At 55.3% G+C, this 20115-nt stretch overlaps 1 protein-coding gene across 2 annotated transcripts in view; it reads right to left on the reverse strand.

The window, feature by feature from the left end:
• The window catches only part of ALX4 (ALX homeobox 4), a 43985-nt gene extending 24869 nt beyond the window's left edge, over positions 1 to 19116 (reverse strand). For both annotated transcript variants that reach the window (XR_004621454.1, XM_034646284.1), the window contains exon 1: positions 18579 to 19116. Coding sequence is in view for 1 of the 2 variants with exons in the window: in XM_034646284.1 (XP_034502175.1) it covers positions 18579 to 19029 (451 nt within the window). In the remaining variant the exon portion in view is untranslated. The remainder of the gene's footprint in view (positions 1 to 18578) is intronic.
• Between the last annotated feature and the right edge of the window lie 999 nt (positions 19117 to 20115).

Below are 20115 nucleotides of genomic sequence, written 5' to 3' on the forward strand. Positions count from 1 at the left end.
TGGTATGTTGTATACCCGAAATTGATCATGTTATATGTTAATTATACCTGCATTTAAAATTTTTTTAAATAAAAAAAAAAGGATTATGATTACAAAACGAAAAAAAGTAGGTGGGTGTGAATGGGAAGAAATCACCTGACGCAGGACTCCCCGCTCTGAAGGCTGTGTCAGCAGTAACCTGAACAGGGCACGAGCAGGGGTGCTGGGAGCAACCACAGCCTTCACACACGGGCCTGCACGCCCACAGCAAAATCGCAAGGCAGATACCAGCTCTGGGGACGATCCTTGCTTCCCTGGCCCTCTGAAAACCCTCCCTTCCATGGAAGCAACGGGTGACCCAGTTGGAGCACGTGATTTTTCTCGCAGCATTTCTAAGACCTGTAGGAGGCATGTTTTGTTAGCTGAAGTCAAGCTACCGTTGGAACTTAAAAGAAGTACTTTATTTTTTGAGGCCATTATAATTTCAGCTTTCTTACAAGTGGTATGAATGAGGGAGGTTTCCTTGTATCCAAAAAAATAAATAAATAGAAGAAATGATAAGAAAGCCACTGACAAGAGCTAACCCATGGGAGCAAGCCAGTGCAAGGGCAGATGATGGATAAGCAAATGGCGGTCTCTCCATACAATGGAATATTATTCAACTTTAAAAAGGAAGGAAATTCTGACCTAAGCTACAACATGGATGAACCCTGAGGACATCCTAAGTGAAATAAGCCAGTCACAGGAAAGCCTCCACTCATCTGAGGTACCTGGAGTGGTCAAGTTCAGGGAGACTGAAAGTAGAAGGTGCTGCCAGGGGCTGGGAGGGCGATGGGAAGTTAGTGGTTAGCGGGTACAGACTTCCGCTTCTACAAGATGAGAAGAGCACTGGAGACGGACGGCAGGGATGGTTGGACAACATTATCAATATATTTAATGCCACTGAACTATGCACTTAAAAATAGTTACGGTGTTAATTATACTTCAATTAAAAATAGTTTGAAGATGGTAAATTTTATGTTATGTGTATATTTTATCACAATAAAAAAATTGAAAAAAGAAAAGAAAGTCCGCTAGTTGGTGTCCCTTAGGGCCTTTGTCCTGGCTTCTGGTCACTTTATCTGGGGCTAGGTCCCCTTCACCTCCCAGCCCACACCCCCAAATTCCTTTTCTTGTCCTCTCCTGATACTGGGTCTGGGTTTGCCTCTGTTCACACCCTCATTGCTCGGTTCACTCAGGTGTCCATTCATGGAGTGCTTCCCCTTGGTCGTGACCTTATGGAGGGCACAGACAGGTAACAGTGGTCACAGTTGCCCCAGGGCCCAAAGGGCAAGAGCACCGCGTCCTGGGCACAGCGGGGTCCACAGGGAGGAGTGGTCAGTTTTGCTTGAAAAGGTCAGGGGAGACTTCATGACAGTGTGGCCCTGAACTGAGTATTGAAAACCAAAGAAGTCTTGGCAAGACGTGTTACATTTTATCGTAAAACAGGACACTTCCAACTCTCCAAACTAGGCAGGTCCTAATTACCAGGGAGGAGCCTCAGACAGGGGCCTTCCCCCAGGGCTGGGGACAACAATAAAAACAATCACATAATCCCTCTGAGCAGGACCTACCCGTCCACTATTTCCTGAAAAGCCCACCTATGACTGAACATGGAACATCACCTCCTGATGTTTGCTACAGTGGGGTGGGGGTCTTGACCTCAGTCAGAGCTCACACGCCCCTTCCCAGCTCCTCCCCTCCAGGCCCAGCCCAGGTCTCAACCCCAAGCTTGGCCTCCCATGGCTGGAAGAGATCCTGGCATTTTTTTGTTTTGAAGATTATTTATTTATTTATTTTCGACAGAGAGAGCAGCAGAAGGAGAAGGAGAAGCAGGCTCCCCATTGAGCTGGGAGCCCGGTGTGGGGCTCGATCCTAGGACCCTGGGATCATGACCTGAGCTGAAGGCAGATGCTTAACCGACTGAGCCACCGAGGCACCCGAGATCCTGGCACCTGCCAGGGGAAAGGGGGCTGGCCCAAGCCAGGCCCACTGCCAGAGAAGCAGCAGTAGCCTCCCAAACTCTCCCGTCCCCCCAGCAAGAAGCCCCAGAGCACAGGGACCGCACTGGGCCACCCCCACCTTACAGAGAGGATGAGGAGGCCCTGAGCCTTCACACAGCCTGTCAGTGGACAATCTCCATCTCCTGATTTCAAATCAGCCCTGTGGGCTCTCTGCGCATTGTCCCCTCTCCACTTCCACCAAACCATACAGGCTTGGGCTTGTACCTAAGCCTCTCCCACAGAGCCCCCTAAGCTTCCATCCCTCCTCTGTAACAGAGAAACCCTGCATCCCCAGCCCCCCACCCCCCCCAACAGAGACACTTTTAGACCCAAGGCAGGCCAGACGAAGAGGCTTAAATCCGGCACTCGGTGAAATGCAATGAATGAGAAATCTTCGGAGTCTGACAGACTTGATTTCTGATTCTGTCACTTACTTGCTTCACTCACTCAATCACTCACTCACTCACTCATTCATTTGTTCGTTCGTTCATTCATTCAGCAACATTTCAGGGGCACCAGCTACATGCAGGCAAAGTTCCCAGTGGTGGAAATACAAAGCCCGATTAAGACCCCTTCCTTCCAAGGCCACAGTCAAGAGGGAGACTGATGCAGGGTGCTGGACAGGGCAGGGGCATCTAGGCCAGCTTCAGTGGGGGCGGGGGGATATTTTTAGGGGTCAATCCAGATCTCCATGTAAGAGGGGCTTTGAGGCAACAGTCTGATTGGAAGGGTCTGCGGAAGCCGTGCTTCTCTAGCACTTAGCATAAGAGGAGGAAACATCGGTTTTCCCGATGCGGGAAATGACGGGAGTCTAAAGAAGGTTACGGGGAAGACTCCCAAGCCACCCGTGGCTCTGTCGCTGAAGGGTAGGACTTGGCCTCTGGGTGCCTGGGTCTCCTCACCTGTAAAGTGAGGCCGATATGGTCCACATCTCGGAACGGGTGTGAGTTTTGAATGGGGCAAGTGCAAGAATGCGTGTCCCTGCCGGAGACACAGCACGCTCTCCATCAGTGGGAGTCCTCCAGGAGAAAGGAATACAGTTGTTATTTGGGGCCAAATTAGGCCAGGGCAGCTGCAGGAGCAAAGCAAGGTCACTCCACCTGCAACTGTCCCCTTCCAATCAGGGCACATTTCCCACATTTATAGCAAAGGCTGTCCATGGGCTGAGACGCTTAAACCACTGTAAAAACGAGATGTTAAATTTATTTTGTTCTATATTTACTTAAAACTTTTAGTGTGTTAAAAAAAAGAAGAAGACGACGACCCTTCCACAGTACATGTTAGCCTAAGATACGTTGCAATGTGAAGTCATAGCCGGGAAAGGATAATGGTCATTTTAATCACGGCATTGATTATGAAGTTCAGGTCTGTTGTGAACGACTTATAAAATCCTCACTTCCACGGACACTCTTGGTGACATGTGGCCTATGCAGGCACCCCAATGTTTAACTGCTCAAGAATTTCTCAGTGGGAACATCCAGTGTCTTCCACCCACTGTATCATCTGAAAGGCATCTGGGGTGGGCAGTGGCAAGAGGGGCCATTCCAGAGATGTACTAATTGCTACTGTCACAGAGAAACTAAGCTCGCTGATTCAGGGCCAGTTCGGGGCCCCTTCTGCCTGGTGAGCCCCAGGTCACCTTCCTAGGTGGCTATCACTTCCTCCCTGCGGATTCCCTCCTTTGAGCTTCCTTAACAACTCCTTCTAATTAAATCGCTCATCACGCAGCATTGCAAGAGGAGATGGGCAGCCTCTGTCATTGGATGGGACCCTCACCGGAGCCAGGGACAGTGTCTTGCCCCGCTCCCTTACCCTCGCTGGCCCCCCCAGCGAATACCTGTTGCACTGAATTAATCTCATTAAATAACTGAACGTCGCAGCCTGCGACAGGACCACGTGGGCCTGTAGAGAATTTGCTTCTTTCACCAAAATCAAGTGTTCTCTTTCTCCAAATGGGTTTACTCAAACCTAAAGAATCATTTATAAGCTGCAAAGGCCAGACTTTCCTCCTCTTGGACAAGAAGGGAAAACTAATGGCTGAGGTAAATTGTACGGCTGCCGGTTAGAGTTTTCTGAGATGGATAAAGATGGGTAAGATTTTTCAATCTCACCTTTAAAAAATTGCACCTTTATACCTATCAAATGGTTAAAATTTCAAAATTTCTAGAATATCCTTGTATCTAAGCTATTGGTTAGGGTTTCCATCTAAATGGCTGGAATTTGGAGTTCTACAAACCAGGTTAAGTTCTAAGTGTTTTGCCCATCACATACAAGTAGGTAAGTATAAATAATCCTCAATATTCCAATATTTATGTGTTGGTTGGAGAATGGTTCTTTCATTGACTTCTCATCTGGATTGAAAAAAAGTTTTCAAATAAGTCTCTGCCTTAAAATGCATGGTGTGGGGGCACTGGGGTGGCTCAGTCGGTTAAGGGTCCGACTTCGGCTCAGGTCATGATCTCAGGGTCCTGGGATTGAGTCCTTATCAAGCCCCGCTTCGCGCTCCTCGCTCCTCGGGGAGTCTGCATGTCTCTCTGTCCCTCCCCACCCTCCCATTGTGCACAGGCTCACTCTCAAATAGATCAATAAAATTTTTTTAAAACAGAGAAAGAAAATAAAATGCATGGCGTGCACCTTCTACCAAGAAAACCTTAATCCGCAGAGGAAGTGTGACAAGCTCATCTCTTTTCCACCTGTTGCCACTTCTCGGGAGACTGAAGCATCCCAGCCGAGGGGCTGAGTCCCAAGGGGCTCATGAGTGGGGGCTGAAGAGGGGGGAAGCCCGGTCCTCGCTGTCCACCCATCTGCCTCAGCTCAGAAACTTTTCTCCAGGTCAATGCTTCCCCTCAACCCTGGCCCAGACGTTGAGGCTGAGCAATCAAGGAGGCTGCTCCACATGTGGTCAGTTATCATCAGCTTGGAGGGTGCAGGTGTGGTTGGCTCCTCCTTTCTTGCCCACGGAGCTGCTCCCACACACGGGGCCTTGGGCTGGGCTGGCCTGATTCTGAGGAGGACTCTGGAAGGAGGAGGGAGATGGGGCCTGTGCCGTCAAGGTCTGTGGTCATCACTGTAGTGGGTGAGGGGAAGATGGTTTGCTGTATACTGAAAATCCACCCCCAGGCCCACCGCACTCCCCAATTTACTGAACTCCCCACATGCTTGGTCGTGTCTGATGGCCACACAGCCATGAGGTCACCAAGGCCATGAGCATTAACCTTAAGGACAGAGGAATAGAGAAGAAAAAGGCCCTTTGGCTTCAGGAGATCTGGGCTCAATTCAAACACTTGGGCACCTGGCCTGCACTGGGTCTCCCCTTCTTCATCTGTAAATTAGGACGACTAATACCTCCTGAGGGGTTTGAGTGCAAGATCCCAGGGCAGGCTCGGCCCAAGGGAGACGCTTACTACCACTGCCTTTATCACAGATGGGTGTGCTGGGCCAGAGCCGGTGCAGGTCCTCCTGACAGACCCCGAGCCGGACATTCTGTGCCCAGTCCGAGTCCACGCAGAGAGGAGCACATACAAATCCTGCCCAAGGGGACCTCCTGGTCTGACGTGGTCGGATCAACACAGACAACAGACTTTCGGAGGGGAAGAAAGAAAGTTATGCCCCAGCTCATGATGCCTGGTGCAAGGTACAACAGCCTGGGGAGACGCGGGCTGTAGGATCTGAGGGGCCTGGGGGGGCCCTCCTTCTCCCTCCATGACCCTTCCTGCCCCCATGCTAAGCCCCCATGCCTTGTATCGCTCATTCACATTTTAAAGGATTTTGTCAACCACCCGGTGTAAATTCAGCTATCATTTGTTCACGTTCCAATTTGATGTATCCAAGTCAAGTATAACTGTCCGTCGAAGTTCCTGACCAGCCTGATATCATCAGGGTTCCAGCAAAATCCTGCCAATAGTAACAGCTATTATTTATTGAGCACTTATTCTGTTCCAAGGACTGTTCTAAGCTCTTTACCTGTATTAGCTTATTTAATTCTCATGGTATTCCTAAAAGGTAGATAGTATTCTTAGCCTCACTTTACAGACAAAGAGGTTGAGGCAGAGACGTCAACCCATTTGCCCAAGGCCCCTCGGCTGTACAGGCTGACATCTGTTTCCAGGTCCTGGCACAGCAGCCTCCCCGAACCAAGGGCATATAAGGCTTCAGGCTGCCTGTGAAACTTACGGTGGGCTGAACACAGTTTCTACAAGACTCCAAGAATACTGTTCCTTGCCTTTGGGCAGGCAGTTGGGAGAACAGGTTCAAGCAAGTCTCCCTTTAATCACTGGGGCTGGGGGACTGCAAAGTAAGAAGCACAGGGGAGTCCCCCTCCCCCAGCAGTGACCACCACTGTTCTGTACCCCCACCTCTGGTCACCTATGGGGGCCCAGAATCACATCTAGCCTGGAGCCTCAGCCCCAGTTTCTGCCATTCACTGGACAGCACTTGGGATGGCCAGGGGTGGAGGCCAGAGTTGCAAGCGTCTCTCATGGGAATCGAACAGAAAATAGTCAAGATACAGGGCCAACAGCATGGAGCTGGTTTGGGAAAGATGGGGGCTTTCCCCTTGGAGTTCCTCCCTGCTCCAACAGGAGGGGGCACTGGGATCATCTTACTGAAGGAAGAGGTCCCAGATTTGGGCCTCTCAGGAGTGGCCCAAATGGTATAGACCCTGAGAGCATATGAGAATTTTCTCAAATGCCATATTCTCACAGGAGGGTCAGCTGACCTACTTGGGGCTCCTCAACAGCCAGGGGCCTGGCCAGAGGCCAAGGTCATAGTTCTGACACTCTTGCCAATGGTTCTGCCCTCTACCCCTTCTTGCCAGCTCTGGTTCCTGGGAAACAAATGTGTCCCTGAGCCGGATCTCTTTGGGTGGTTAGTCATTAGATTGGTGGCAAAGGGATGGACAGGATGACTTTTGAGGTTCTCTATATTCTGGGAATCTGGACTTCACCTCAGAAGGCCATGCCCGGGACGGACAGACAAGCCAATGGAACAAAACAGAGAGCCTAGAAATAGACTTTCAAACATATGGCCGACTGATGGTGACAAGACCATTCAACAGAGAAAAGGCAGTCTTTTCAACAAACGGAGCTGGGAAAACTGGATATCTAAATGCGAAAACATACAGAGTTGGATCCTTACTCAGAATGGATCTCAACTTAAGAGTGAAAACTGTAAAGCTCCTAGAAGAAAACACAGGAAATTCTTCATGACATGTGAGTTAGCGATAATTTAGTGGATAGGACATCGAAAGCACAGGCAACAAAAGACAAAAATTGATAAACTGTATTTCATCAAAATTAAAATCATCTGTGCATCAAAAGGACATGATCCAGAGAGTGAGAGAAAACCCACAGAATGAGAGACAATATTTGAGAATCATGTATCCCATGAGGGATTATTAGCCAGAATATGCAAAGAGCTCCTGCAGTTCAACAACATACAAACAAGCAACCCAACCCCCCAAATGGGCAACAGGCTTGAATCCACATTTCTTCAAAGAAACTTACAGCTGCCCAGACACAGAAGGACAGCTACTGTGGGAGTCCCCTTCTATGAGGTTCCTAGTCCTCACCACATGGTTCACTTAAAATGGCCAAAGCGGTAAACTTTATATTTTTACCACAATAAAAAACCATCCCTAATTGAACAAGAGATTTTGAATTTTTAAAAAGGCCATCTGAGTAGCACAAAGAACACTCAGCTTGGGGTCCTGGCCTCTTTCACTGCGTTGGCTCAGAGGCCTCCAGAGGCTTCTCTCAAGTCCGGATCCTTCAGCAGAAAGCGAACCGCGCATGGGGCTTTGCTCCTGCTGTTCCTTGGGCCCCATCTTGCCTATGTCCAGTGGGGCCCCCTGCACACCCCACACTCGCTCTTTCCCAAACACTGCAGGTATTCTCCCACCTCAAAGGCCTTGCTCCCACTGTTTTCTGGGTCTAGAGCGCCATTCCCAGCTCCTTCAGTGGGAGCTCCTCTTCAGCTCCTCCCAAGTCCACCTCAAATGTCCAGACCCACAAAGCCCCAGTCTGTTTACACTTCCCCTGGGGACTCTGGCTTCTGCACATCCAGCTCCCTGGGATCAGGGATCAACTCACTCTGGGCCGAATGCTCCACTCCTCCCTGCCCGGGGCTCAAGCCCCAGGGATTTGTGGGACAGGAGAAGCCTCTGGCAATGCACTTCTCACAGCGGTGTTTGCCGTGTTTGCGCCCAGTTCCCTCTACAAAGAGGGAGGAGGGAGCCCTCCCCGTCCCGTCCACACCACCCCACTCAGTGCCTGGTGCACTGTTATCAAGGCTGCCACCCCCCTCCTCATCAAGGGAGCTCAGGACGGCATTCAGAGTACAGTGCTGCATCCCTGTGTTTGGGGGGGTCTCTGAATCCCATGGCGTAGGGCTGAGTAGATGGGGTACACAGGCAGGAACAGCAGTAGCTCTCAGGTGGCCCTGAGAAAGGACAGGGAGCCCGGAATGGGGCAGGTGGGGCTGGGGCTGCAGGCAGGAGGGACCCAGCACTCACTGCAGGGAATGGGGAGACCTGAGGAGGAGGACAGTGGGGTGGGGAGGGAGGTTACCCATCTCACTGGAGCTGGACCCTGGCTGGTGACAGCCAAGGGGAAACAGTGGGGCAAAGCGGTGTTCCTCCAACGGTGGAGTGTGAGAGGACTCAGGCTCATGCAAAATGGGGCTACCCAAGACCTCTCTGCTCCCTCACCCCACGCTCCACAGGGATCCCTGTGGGGAATGCACTATTTCTCAACAGGGTGCAAGAGAACCGGAAGTTGTGTTTTCCTCCCAGGCCTGGATTCAAAGGAAAGAGGAAAGAAGAGAGAATGGAAAGATTTGCCCATTATTGGTCCCTCTCATGGTCTTCAGCTCCACCCTGCCCTGAGCAGAGTTTCTAGCATGCTCCTGGAGCCTCTGGGAACTCAAGGAGAAATCCTTCACACCAGTTTGAGGCCCTTGTGTCATGCCTTCCCCCCCCCCCATTCTCACTGCAGCTCAGCAGGACACTTGAACAGGTGAAGAAGCTATGCCCAGGGTCACAGAGTCAGGTCTAGAACGCTGACCTGCCGGGCGCCAAGCCCACCCTTGACCTCCCCACCTACCACACCCCCGGATGTGGAGAAGGGGAGAGCTCTTCAGAGGCCGTATTTGTAAAACCCAGTCTGCCAATCTCACAGGATCAAGTCTAGTTAGGATTCTCCTACAAAAGAATGCCTTTCACGCTCTCAGGGCCTTGGACCATCAAGAACTTACCTCTCGCTTCCTAGCAGTCCTACCTTGGGCAAGGAACTTGAGCTCTCAGAGTCTGTTTGCATCCGTGAAGCAGGGATGGCAGGAGGGTCTATCCCATGGGGCAGTGACTGGGATTCAGGAAAGCACCCTCGTGATCTGGTAGGCTGCCTGCCTACCACAGGGGCAGGGAAATGTGGCTTGTCACGTGGCATCAGAAGCACAGGGGTTTTGCCCGGCCAACTCAAACCCCCTTTTGCATCACACTCCACCAGACTCACTTCATTATTGTCCCTGTCCTGCAGATGGGGAAACTGAGTCAGGAAGCCAGGTTGGCCCCTTTGGCAGGTCAGACTAATCTTCCCCTTCCCGAGGGGCGTCTCTCAGTACAATGAATCGGGCAGAGTGGCGGGGCCCAGAGGCCTCCTGAGGATCCTGGAGGAACCATCCACCTCTCTCCTCACACCTCGATCCCAGGCCTGGAACAGCACAGAACCTCAGGGCCTCAGAAGTCATCTAGTGCCGTGCCGTTCTAATCAGAACCCCCACCTCCCTGCCATCATTGGCAATACCCTAGTGCCTCCAAGGGTGGGAGAGGGCAGGGCTCTTAATCCTTCCCGCAGAGACCTTGACCAGACAGGACATGCCTGCAGGCACACTACCTCTCTGCCCCCTCACACCCCTCACACTCTCCTCCCTTATAGGGCAGGACAGGCCCAGAGGGCCTCAATTTACAAATGAGAAGATTGAGTGGAGATGGCGAACTCTTCCAAAGGCACATTTCTGTGGCAAAGCTACGACTTGAACCCAGATCCCTTGCTCGCCAGAGAAGGTCTGGAGGGAGAAAAGGAGGAGGGGAAGAAGCAGCCTCGGGCTGTTCAGCTACCAGAGAAGACACAGCGAGGAGTTCGAGTTCTGTGGCAACTTCTCTGAGCCCTCCCCTTACTAGGCAAGGTTAGGCTCACCTCCGAGTGGGGTGGGGGGACATCTCATGAGCTGCAAACCCCGTGCCCCGTGGACAGCCATTCCTGCCATGCACGCCCCCCAGCCTGAGTGAGGGTTTCCCCACCCCAGTACCTGCCCCAGTGAGCTGGGCTTGCCCAGTTACTGATCTTTCTCCCACTCCAGACCTGAAGGCAGGGGCTGTGTCCTGTGCAGCTCAGAGTCCCCCACAAGGCCTGGCATGGTGACAGGCAAAGTATGGGGAGGAGAACCAGCGTCTCTGTCCCCCGTCTGTGAAACAGGACATTTGCACCAGCAGACATCTGGCGTCTCTTCCAACACCGGGTGGGATGCCCACCCCAATGCCGTGATCCACTGGGTGTGGTGGGGGAGAAGCGAGGCTTCTGGACATGACCAATGCCCTGGCCGGACCGGTGGCCATCCCAGAGAAGGGAAGATTGGTAATGTGGCCTCAGCTAACTCCTTCGGGCATGCACCCACACGGTTTCCACCACTCCGGGAAGAAACTTGTCCTAGGGAGCCTTGTAGGGATTAGAAGTCCCAGCCGAGTCACAGGTGGGATGAATCCCTGCAGTCCCACGGGGACCCCCCCAGGTACTCGACTGTTGCCTTGAATCCCCAGGCTCTCAGGGTGGAGTCCGCCTTTTTTCTCAGGAGAGTGGGGCTATTTGGTGCACAGAGAGTGGTGTGACGTACTGGAGGGGTTACAGAAAAGGAAGAGAGTGGGTGAGCCCAGCAGATATTCCCCCAACCCCCCCCCTTCCTCCCCCACCCCCAGCCGTGGAAGGAAGAAAACCCAGCTGTGCATTCGGCCTTCCCACTAACCTGGCTACAGGGCTCCATTTCTTGCTGGGTCTCAGTTTGCTCATCTGCTAAATGGGGTCTGCAACGTGCCTAACGACGGCGCCCACAATGGTTTCTCTTCTGCGCTGAGCTACACAGGACAGAGGGTATACTTGGGAGCTAGGGGTGGGAGGAGGCCTCTTTGTGGTGTGGGTGGGCTGGGTGGACCCCGCCAGGGTCCCAGGAAGACTCTAGGTCTCCACGTGGGGACTCTGCTGCCACTCACTGGGTCAGCCTTCCTGGGGAGCCGCGGCTGGGAAGGCCACAGGCTGTGAAGCACAGACGCTTAGTCACCGTCTCCCTACAAGTGACTCTGACGGCAGAGGCTCTGCCTGCCACAGGAGGCCCTGAGGGGCGTCCCTAACTGGCACAGGTGCTCCCCTAACACGCATGCAGCTCCCTTACACGGGGGACAACAGGCGCAAGCATGTCTGTCACGCAGGAGTGCACATTAGTACGCAGGGCCACACCCTGAAACACATTTGGACACAGGACCCAGGCCCAAGGAGTATGGGCGGGACACACGCCAGTGGAGTTCACGCTGTTCTCGCGCTCATGAAAGCCCCCATATATATCCATGTTCGAGCAACACTCTGAGTGAGACTCCAATTCTGCATTCATCCTCCTACTAGCCAGTAAGCATTTATTATGCCCAAAATCTCCATCTGGGAGGCCCAAAGCTATAGGGTATCAGGCGAGGACTCTGCTCTCCTAGGAGGAGGGCTGGCACATAGTAGGGGCTCAGTAAGCGTGGAGATACGTACCATGAGTGGAGACGGAGACATGAGTGGACTGGAGGGCCCGGGAACCCCAGATCCTCAGGTTGAGCCTGCCCATCTGTGGGCACCAAGACGCTCCGGAGTTGGCTCCTCGCCATTTTTAAGTCCAAGCCTGGAGTCTAGAACCTGCATGCAAACAGGGCCCTCCAGGGCCACCAGCCCACTTACCCTGGAACTGCCGCCCACCTTGTCCCTGTATCCCCTTAGCTCACCTCAGGGAACCCTCAAGACCCGTTTCTGCTTCCAGGGAAGACTTCTCTGTCCACTCTATCCAATTTCTCCTGGACAAAATTGTATGTAAGCCGGGAGGGAGGGCAGAGAAACGGGGTGAAAGGCGGGTCCAGACTGGTACGGTTGCAGAAGCCCGTAGAAGGCCTTTGGAAATTGTCCAAACTCCTGCATTTCACAAGCTCAGACCCCGGAGCGGAGGGGGAAGGGGCTTTCCCAAGGCCACGCAGGGAGTAGAGAACACAGCGGAGGAGACCCCGCTGGATCTACACCGGATTGTGCGCCCTGCCCCGCACGTGCGCCGCGCTGGACCTTAGCGTCCTCGTCCAAACCTTCCACGGCCTCTCAGTCTTCTCCGCCGGGGCCCTCGGAGCGCGGAAAAACCGGGTGCTCCGGCCGGCCTGGGTCGCCAGCAGTCCATCTGTAAGGGCCTTGGGGCTCACGCCCACGCTCCGCGGCCCCCAGTTTGGACGGAGAATCCGATCGAAGGCGACCAGCTTTAAAAATGCAATGAAGCGCGCGCGGCTCTCCCTCTTTCTGGAACAGGCAGCAGCGCAGGGCGCCCAGCAGCTCCGAGCGAGCGTTCAAGCACGCGCAGCGCGGCGGCCGGGAAAGACAGGTACCTGGCGGGTGGTGGCGCCTCAGTCCCTCTCCTCCTCCCCTCCACACACATCCCGCTAGTATTTCCCAGTAAAACCCTCCTCTCCAAAAAGGGTGCAATGGAGCTCCGTGGTGATCCTTCTGTCTGCCTCTGGAGCTAAGATCTGGAACTGCCCCCTGGCCCGCATCGCCACCCAAATCCCCAGCCTTTTGCTCCTCTGAACCGCCCCTCAGCCAAGCCTCAACTCCCTTTCCACCCCTCCCTCTCTTCCTTGGTGCTGGCGGGGCCTGCGGGGTGGGATGGGGGTTAGAGAAGAGGTGTTTGGTTTGGTAGGTAAGGCAACGGAATGCCCTGGGCACGGGGTGGGGGGGTTGGGTCTGGGGTCCCCACGACACCTCCGTGGACACACAGGAGGCTTCTACCGCACCACTGAGTCAGTCTTTTTAGGGAGATCGGCTGTCAGGCACCAGAGCTTTTGCTGACCCTGGCTACCTTGACCCCCTGTACTGGGTGAGGAAGGAGAATCTTTCAAGGAGGCAGGGGTGTGGCCCATTTGCACATTTATAGACCAGAGAAGGCTAGGGGGCTGCAGCTGGGGAGGGAAGGTCCCTGCGGGCCAGGAATAACTGTGATCCTAGAGAAACACCAGACTGCAGTTGAGAGGGATTGCTGGCAGGAGAGAGGTGCATCCTCTTTCCGCAAAAGGGCACTGTTTGGAAGAAGGGCCTCTTCTCACTGGTCTAATCCAGACTTGGCAAAGGCAAGCGGTGCTTGGGTCCCCTTGAGGGGACCCGGTGTCTTAAACTCTGAATTCACTGAGCAGCACGGAGCTGTCTTAGTTTCCTAATCTGATGACCCGCTGCTGGGTCACTTTTGTGACGGACACCCGGGGAGCCCCCATGGCTTCGGGAGCACGTGGCCAGATGGCGCCTGGCAGGCTGCATCCAGATGCAGAACTGGGCTCCTACCGCCCCACCCAAAACAGTGCCCGAGCCTCAGTGGGGGTGGGGAGGGGTCGTGGGAGTGGGTTTCAGGGGGCAGGGAGCGCTCTTTAGCCAAGCACTCTGTCGCAGCCCCTCTTCCCTACTCCCGTTTCCTTTCAGCCGCAAAATGTGCACCACCAAGCCTGGCGGCTTCCCCATTCCGGGACCCCTGCCCTCGGAGCCTCGGGCGCTGCCGGCAGTTTTCCCCGCCTGCTGCTTCGGGCACCCTGGTCCTCGGAGAAGCCGGAACCCAGACGGAGCCCGCGTCACTCCAACCTCCCTTCACCCCCACTGCTGCAAAGGCCACCGTATTTCCATTTCGTACAATTTTCCATCAAAACAAAGCCGCGCGCGCAGAGTTGCAGGAGGAAAGCGGCTGAGGCCCAGATGAAGGTACATCCCCCCAAAAGTGTGCCCAGCCGCTCTCCAAAACGAAAGTCCTCAGGGACTTCGGCGAAATGCATGCACGGTATTTTAACTCGTTTTCCTACCTCGGCTCCGTTTCGCAGCCTGCCCGGCGCGGGGCTTTGGCGAGTCCGGGACAGCCCGGCCACGGCAGCGAGGTTTGTGATGCAGCCGGTTAAGTAACCTCATTTCCCAGTCCGGGTGGCGCCAATGTCCTGGCGGTACAAGGTCAGCCCACTCAGGAAACACCACCGGTACCAACCAGGGTGGGAACGGGGTCTCCAGCTCTCAAAGTCTCTTCTGAAATTTTCTTTAAACAACCCATCAAAAAAAATTTCCCCCCAGATTTTCGTGTACATATACAGGTCTGTATGGTGACCCTGGTGGTGGTTATACCCGTGTCCGCACAACGAACAGTTCTTCGAACTTTCCACTTAGCAGTGTACTGCACTGTGCATAAACTATAATAAAGAGAACTGTGCAAATTGGTTGATTTAAAATACAAAAAACTTTAATCCCGGCCTTCCGTTTTGCTATTTAAAGTCATCTGTGTTTATGCCGACTGTTCGAGCTCGCTGACGGCTATAGAAATTAACAAAGTACAACATTAAAAGCATTTTTCTTCTCTGTCCCCTCCTCCAAAAGTGACCTGGGTCGGCAACAGCACAGCTCCCAGGCTGGAGTTTTCTCTCGATCATCTTACAGTCACCCAGGGGCTCTTATGGGCTTCTTCTGGCCTGTCCGTTTTTCGCCGTCTTCTTTTGGGCTTCTCTTATGCAAAACCACACGCCGGGTCCNCAGTCACCCAGGGGCTCTTATGGGCTTCTTCTGGCCTGTCCGTTTTTCGCCGTCTTCTTTTGGGCTTCTCTTATGCAAAACCACACGCCGGGTCTCGGACTAACTTCGATTACGACCTGGGCCAAGTTTACACGTTTGGTGGTGTGTGGATTATGTCGGTGCGGGGGGGCGGGGGGAATAAATACCCTTAGCGTTCAAACACTGCATCTAATTCGACAAATCAGGACCAGCCCCACGGCGGTGCCCCAGGGGTCTCCGGCCTGGCCCTCGGCACCTCCGGACCTCTGAGCTTCGAGCGCGTCTTTGGGGGCCCGCTGGGTGGATGGCAAGGTAGCCAGCGGCTAGCAAGGAAAACCTGCATGCACCGAATCGAAAGCGAAAGAGAAGGAGGGAGCAGGGCTGCTCCCCGAAGCTTCCCGGGGCGCATGGCCGAGGCCTGGGGCAGCAGCGGCGGGGGCTTGGGGCGGGCAGCCTGGGTCTCAGGGGCGATGAGCCTGAAACCTCACTCTGGCGACGAGGAGGCTCTTTGTGCCCCTGAGAAATGCCGGGTCTCCAACCTGGCGTGTCTGCCGGGGCCCACGGGCCCAAGGACGGGCCAGGGACCAGCAAGGACTTAGGAAAGCCGAAGTGCACACCGGAGCCCAGCGAGGCGGGATTGCAGCACGCGCCAAGCCGCGGGGCACGTTCGGAGATTCTCTCCTGCACCCGGAGGGCACTGACGCTCGGCGTGCTCGTTGCACTTGCAGTACCGATGGGAAAGCAGAGGCCCAGGAAGGGGTAGGGACGCCTGCAAACTGAGAGGATGTCTCACCCCCACTTTCAGCAGCTCCCAGAAGGAGAAGGCTGGGCGGCAGGGACTGGAGGAGACTTCCCCACTGCGCACCCTCTCAGCGTGGCCCTGGAGCAGCCCCCCAGGCCAGCACTTCACTAGCCCAAGGGCGCTTGGACGCCGGGGAGTGGCTCCCCGGAGCCGAGGTCCCGGAGGAGGTCTCCAGGGCCTCGCCTCCAGCTCAGTGCAATTCCGCAGTCCCCAAACCAAGCTTCCAGCCCCGGGACCAAAAGAGCCAGGAGGAATGTTGCAAAGTCCAAGCTACCTGCAGTCAGACCGCCAGCAGCCATGGCGGACCCTATGGCTGAGGCCTTGTCTGCTTCCACCTTGCCCTGAGCTCCTGGGAACATTCCAAGGCTTTTTCTTTGATCCCCATTTACCCCTTTTGGAGTCCACACTCTCCAAATGCGGGAGAGAACTGCCGCCAGTGTGTGCCTCAGTTTCCCTGCTTGCTGGACGCCTACAGAGCCAACCCCAGAGGCCCTCCTCCCAGCTGCCTTTGCAAAGCCCAACCTCTTGGTGCCTTGGTTTCTCATCTTGGACTTCACCTGCCTAATCTTTCTGCAAGGGCCAGAAATCTCCTCCTGGCCAGGGAAGCTCGAATAAACAGAGCTCTTTGTTGTTTGTGGCTTTGCCCTGAGCAGTGCTCATCTCAGGCAGCGGGGGAGTGGCAGTCCTGTGGCTGATTCTGGGCTGCCTTTTGTCCCAATCTGCTGCTTATGGCTTTTCCCAGAGCATGGACAGGGGTCTGCCCTGTCCTCAGAATGGAGTGTCCACAGGTTCCCATGCGCGCGGAGGCTTTTGGCTGAAACCTGGAGGAAACTAGACTTCTGCTCTCTTGGCATGGGGGGGGCACTTACCACCCACTGATGCAGTTATCTCTAGGAGCAAAAGGGCTTTCGAGGAGTCGCTTGCTCAACCAGCTAATTCAAGTTAGAGAAAGGGCCAGGCCAGTGGCGGGGGGCAGGGGGCAGCAGGGCTCTGAGAGGGTGCCCAGAGGGGGCCAGCCCTTTCCTCTTTCCCTCTGGACCTGAAGACATCTGCCAAACAAGAGGTTGGAAGCGGCTTGGGACCTCTTCTTATGTCATGTCTCTTCCTCTTCAGAAGCCTCACTAGTGAATTTCTTTAAAACGTGAAAATCCTGTATAGTGGGAGAGAGAGCCTGTGAGGCCCCTGGCTTTGCACAATGGACCTCCAGGGGTCCCCCAGTCTGAGACTTGCTCTCACCCAGTAGTCCCGGTGACAGGGACCAAGAGAGGCCTGGGTAAGGCCTGGAGGAGGGAGCCTGAGTCGGCAGCACTGGCAGGCGGGAGCCTGCTGACAGGAGCTGACAGCCCCTGCCTGCCCGCCCTAGTGGGGAAGGAGCACCTGTGCGGAGCCAGCCTCGAAGGTCTGTGATCTGAGTGCCTGATCTCAATCCAACAGGAAGGTGGGGAGGAAAGGTGGAGGAAGTGGGGAAAGGCCACTGGATCTTTCCAAATCTGCTCTCAGTCCTGTCCTGTGGGTCTGGGAGTGTGTGACTGTGCGTGAGGCCACATGAGTGAGTGTATTGTGTGTGACTGTGTTGGCTCATGACAGAGAGGTTGTGTGTGTGTAGTCGAGTGTACGATTGTGTAAATGTTTGTGAAAACAACCACCTAATGAACTAGTTCTGAGCGTCTGGAAAGTTAGTTTGAAGATAAAGTGTCTGCCATGGGCTATTTTCCTAAGGCTATTCTAGACACCAAGGCCTCCACCATGTCCCATGTCTGTCCCCAGTCTTGGTGTCTCTCCCTTCAGGCTGGACCAGTGCAGCCAAAACCATTGCTGTGTCAGGACCAGCTCAGCTCCAGGGCCCTGCCTGAAGGCCAAGGCCTCAGGGAGAGCGTGTATCCAGGGCTCCTAGCCCAGAGAAGATTTTTCCCTCCCTTCTGGGTTTCTCTCTGCCAGTCTGGGGCTTGTCAATCCTGATGCAGTGGGCGAGAAGGCCGAGGTTGCTGAGCGGCTTTGGCCTCAGGCTGCCCTTTCCTCCATCATGGTTGCTAAGCTCTGGGGGCCCAGGCCTAGGTCCTGCCTGCAAGCTCAAGGGGGCTTGGAGGTCATTTAGGCCTCGGGTTCCCTGTGGGCCCAAATCAGGACCCAGAAGCTTCCCTCTTCCCCCAGCTCTGCGCTGCCTGCAACTCTCTAGCTCCCTGCCTTCTTGGCGGGTGGGTCCTAAACCATTGTTCCGAGCCAGCCGCCTCCCAGGCTCTCCGGAGGAGAAATGCTACGAACGCCAGCCCGCCTGCCTCTGCCCCCGCGAGCCGGGCTTGTGGGGTGTGTGTGCAGGGGGCGAACTCTGGTCTTCGGTGGCTCCAGAAGTCTGCGGCCCCGCATCCGCGTGGTGTCCCTGAGCCACCGTATCCCGGGCGCGCTCAGCCGACTGCGCTCCGGGCTCCTAGCGGGCTCGGCACCTGCAACGCTCCCACCTGCAGCACCGCCGGGGGGGGCCTCCAGGCCTGCGGGGAGCGAGGCCTCAGCAGCCCCGGAGCCCCGCGCCCCGAGCACCCGAGCGCCGCGACGCCAGTTTGCCGCCGCAAGCCCCGAGACGGGCGAAGCATCCGCTTCGGAGGCGGCCCCGCGAGCAGCGCAGAGCGAGTGGTTTGGGGCACCGGCGAGGACCGAGAGAAATGAACTCCCAGTCGGCTTTAACAGCCAAAAACGCTCCTAGCCCTCGGCGTGGGGAGATGAAGGTGGCAGGACGGATCCCACGGTCCCCTCGGAACAGTCGGTTCCTATTTTCCGACCCAGAGCCACGCGCTGCTCGGCCCCGCGCCTCCCCGGCCCGCCGAGCCCTGCCTCCCGCGGGCCGAGCTGGTCTGCAAGGCTCCGAAGCCCCGGCCCTGCGCTCCGCAGCCCCGAGCGCCCCGCACGTGCACTCACCGTAGCAGGGGACCTGCAAGGCCGCGTTGTGGCCGCCACTGCCTTCCTGGAGTTTGAGGCTGCCGTCCGGGGGAGTCTTGCAAGCCCCGCGCTGCAAGTAGAGATGCGGTTGCTGCGCGGGCGGCTGCGGCTGCGGCTGCGGCTGCGGCTGCTGCGGGGCCGGCGGCTGCGGCTGCGGCTGGAACTTGTTAAAGGAGCCCCGCGCCCCGGCGCCGCTTTCCAGGGGTGCCGCCAGGTCCTGCTGCCCCGGGCCGTAGCGGGCCCGGCTCTTGGCGTCTCCGAATCCCTGCCCTTTGGCGGCGGTCGAGAGGAAAGTTGTGCCGAACTTCTCGCCGCCGGGGTATGCCCTAAAAGGCGAGGAGCCCTCCCGGCTCTGCGACACCGGGCTGTAGTAGGCGTCCATGGCAGCAGCCGGCGACTCGCAGTAAGAGACACAAGTCTCAGCATTCATGCCTGGCCTGGGCGGGCGACGGGCGGGGGCGCGAGCGAGAGCGCGAGGACGCCACCGCGCGCCTTGGCCAGGAGTTTGGAGAGGCGAGGAGGCGGTGGCCTTGCGGTCCGCGAGGGCCTGCTCGCTCTCCCTCCTCCCTCCACGTCTAGCTCTCTCTCCTTTCTCTCTAGCGCTCTCTCTCTCTCTCTCTCTCTCTCTCCTCCCTCCTCCTCCTCCTCTCTCTTCCTTCTCCCTCCCCACAGCTGGCCCAGGGAAAGAACGGAGGGCTGTAAAAAGATTCAGATGTTTCTCGGAAAGTTGACCAGATCTCCCAAACCCTCTTACGATTTTGAAGTGGGGGTGAAAAAAAGAGGGAGAGTGAATTTTTTCCCCCTGACTCTCTCCTTCCTTCTCTCCTTCTTCCTCCCCCCCACTCTCTTAACACCCCCTGCCCCTCCCTTCCTCTCTTTTAAGGAGATGCTACCAACTCCCTCGCTGGGGATTAAACCCGGAGGCGCCCTAGGGCCTTTCCGATTCTAGATTCTAGGATGGGCAGGAGAGGTGACGGGACCCTAGGACTCCCGAGACTAGGCTGAGAATTGGCAGGCCCAAGCTTTGGCCTAGGGGAGGTGGGGGAGGCAAAACTTTAGTGACAGATTAAAAGAAAGAAAAAAGAAAAGAAAAGAGAAAAGAAGAAAAGAAAAGAAAAGAAAAGAAAAGAAAAGAAAAGAAAAGAAAAGAAAAGAAACAAAAAAACACCTAACATGTTTTCACTTTCAGAGTCGGAAGGGTCACCAGCCTCCTGGTAGGTCAAGTCCTTGGGAAACTGAGCTTCGAATTTGTCGGCACAGCTTTGGGCCTTCCCACGGGTGCCTCTTTCTCTGCTTCCAACCCCTCTTTCCCATTCTTGTTCCCTCTATGAAATGAGCACACACCCTCAGCAGTAGTCCTGTGCTCGGCCACTTTCCTGTCTAATTAACTCTTTCCCTCCCCTACATGGGAGCTGGGGCCCGGTGTTGAGGGGCCCCTCTGCACTCAAACACCAGAGAAACCTTCGATGGGCCAGGTTACAGAAGCTTTAGAGCTCAGTCCCCTCCCTCCCCTCCT

This window comes from Ailuropoda melanoleuca, chromosome 16 (assembly GCF_002007445.2).
Source record: "Ailuropoda melanoleuca isolate Jingjing chromosome 16, ASM200744v2, whole genome shotgun sequence".
NCBI lineage: Eukaryota > Metazoa > Chordata > Mammalia > Carnivora > Ursidae > Ailuropoda > Ailuropoda melanoleuca.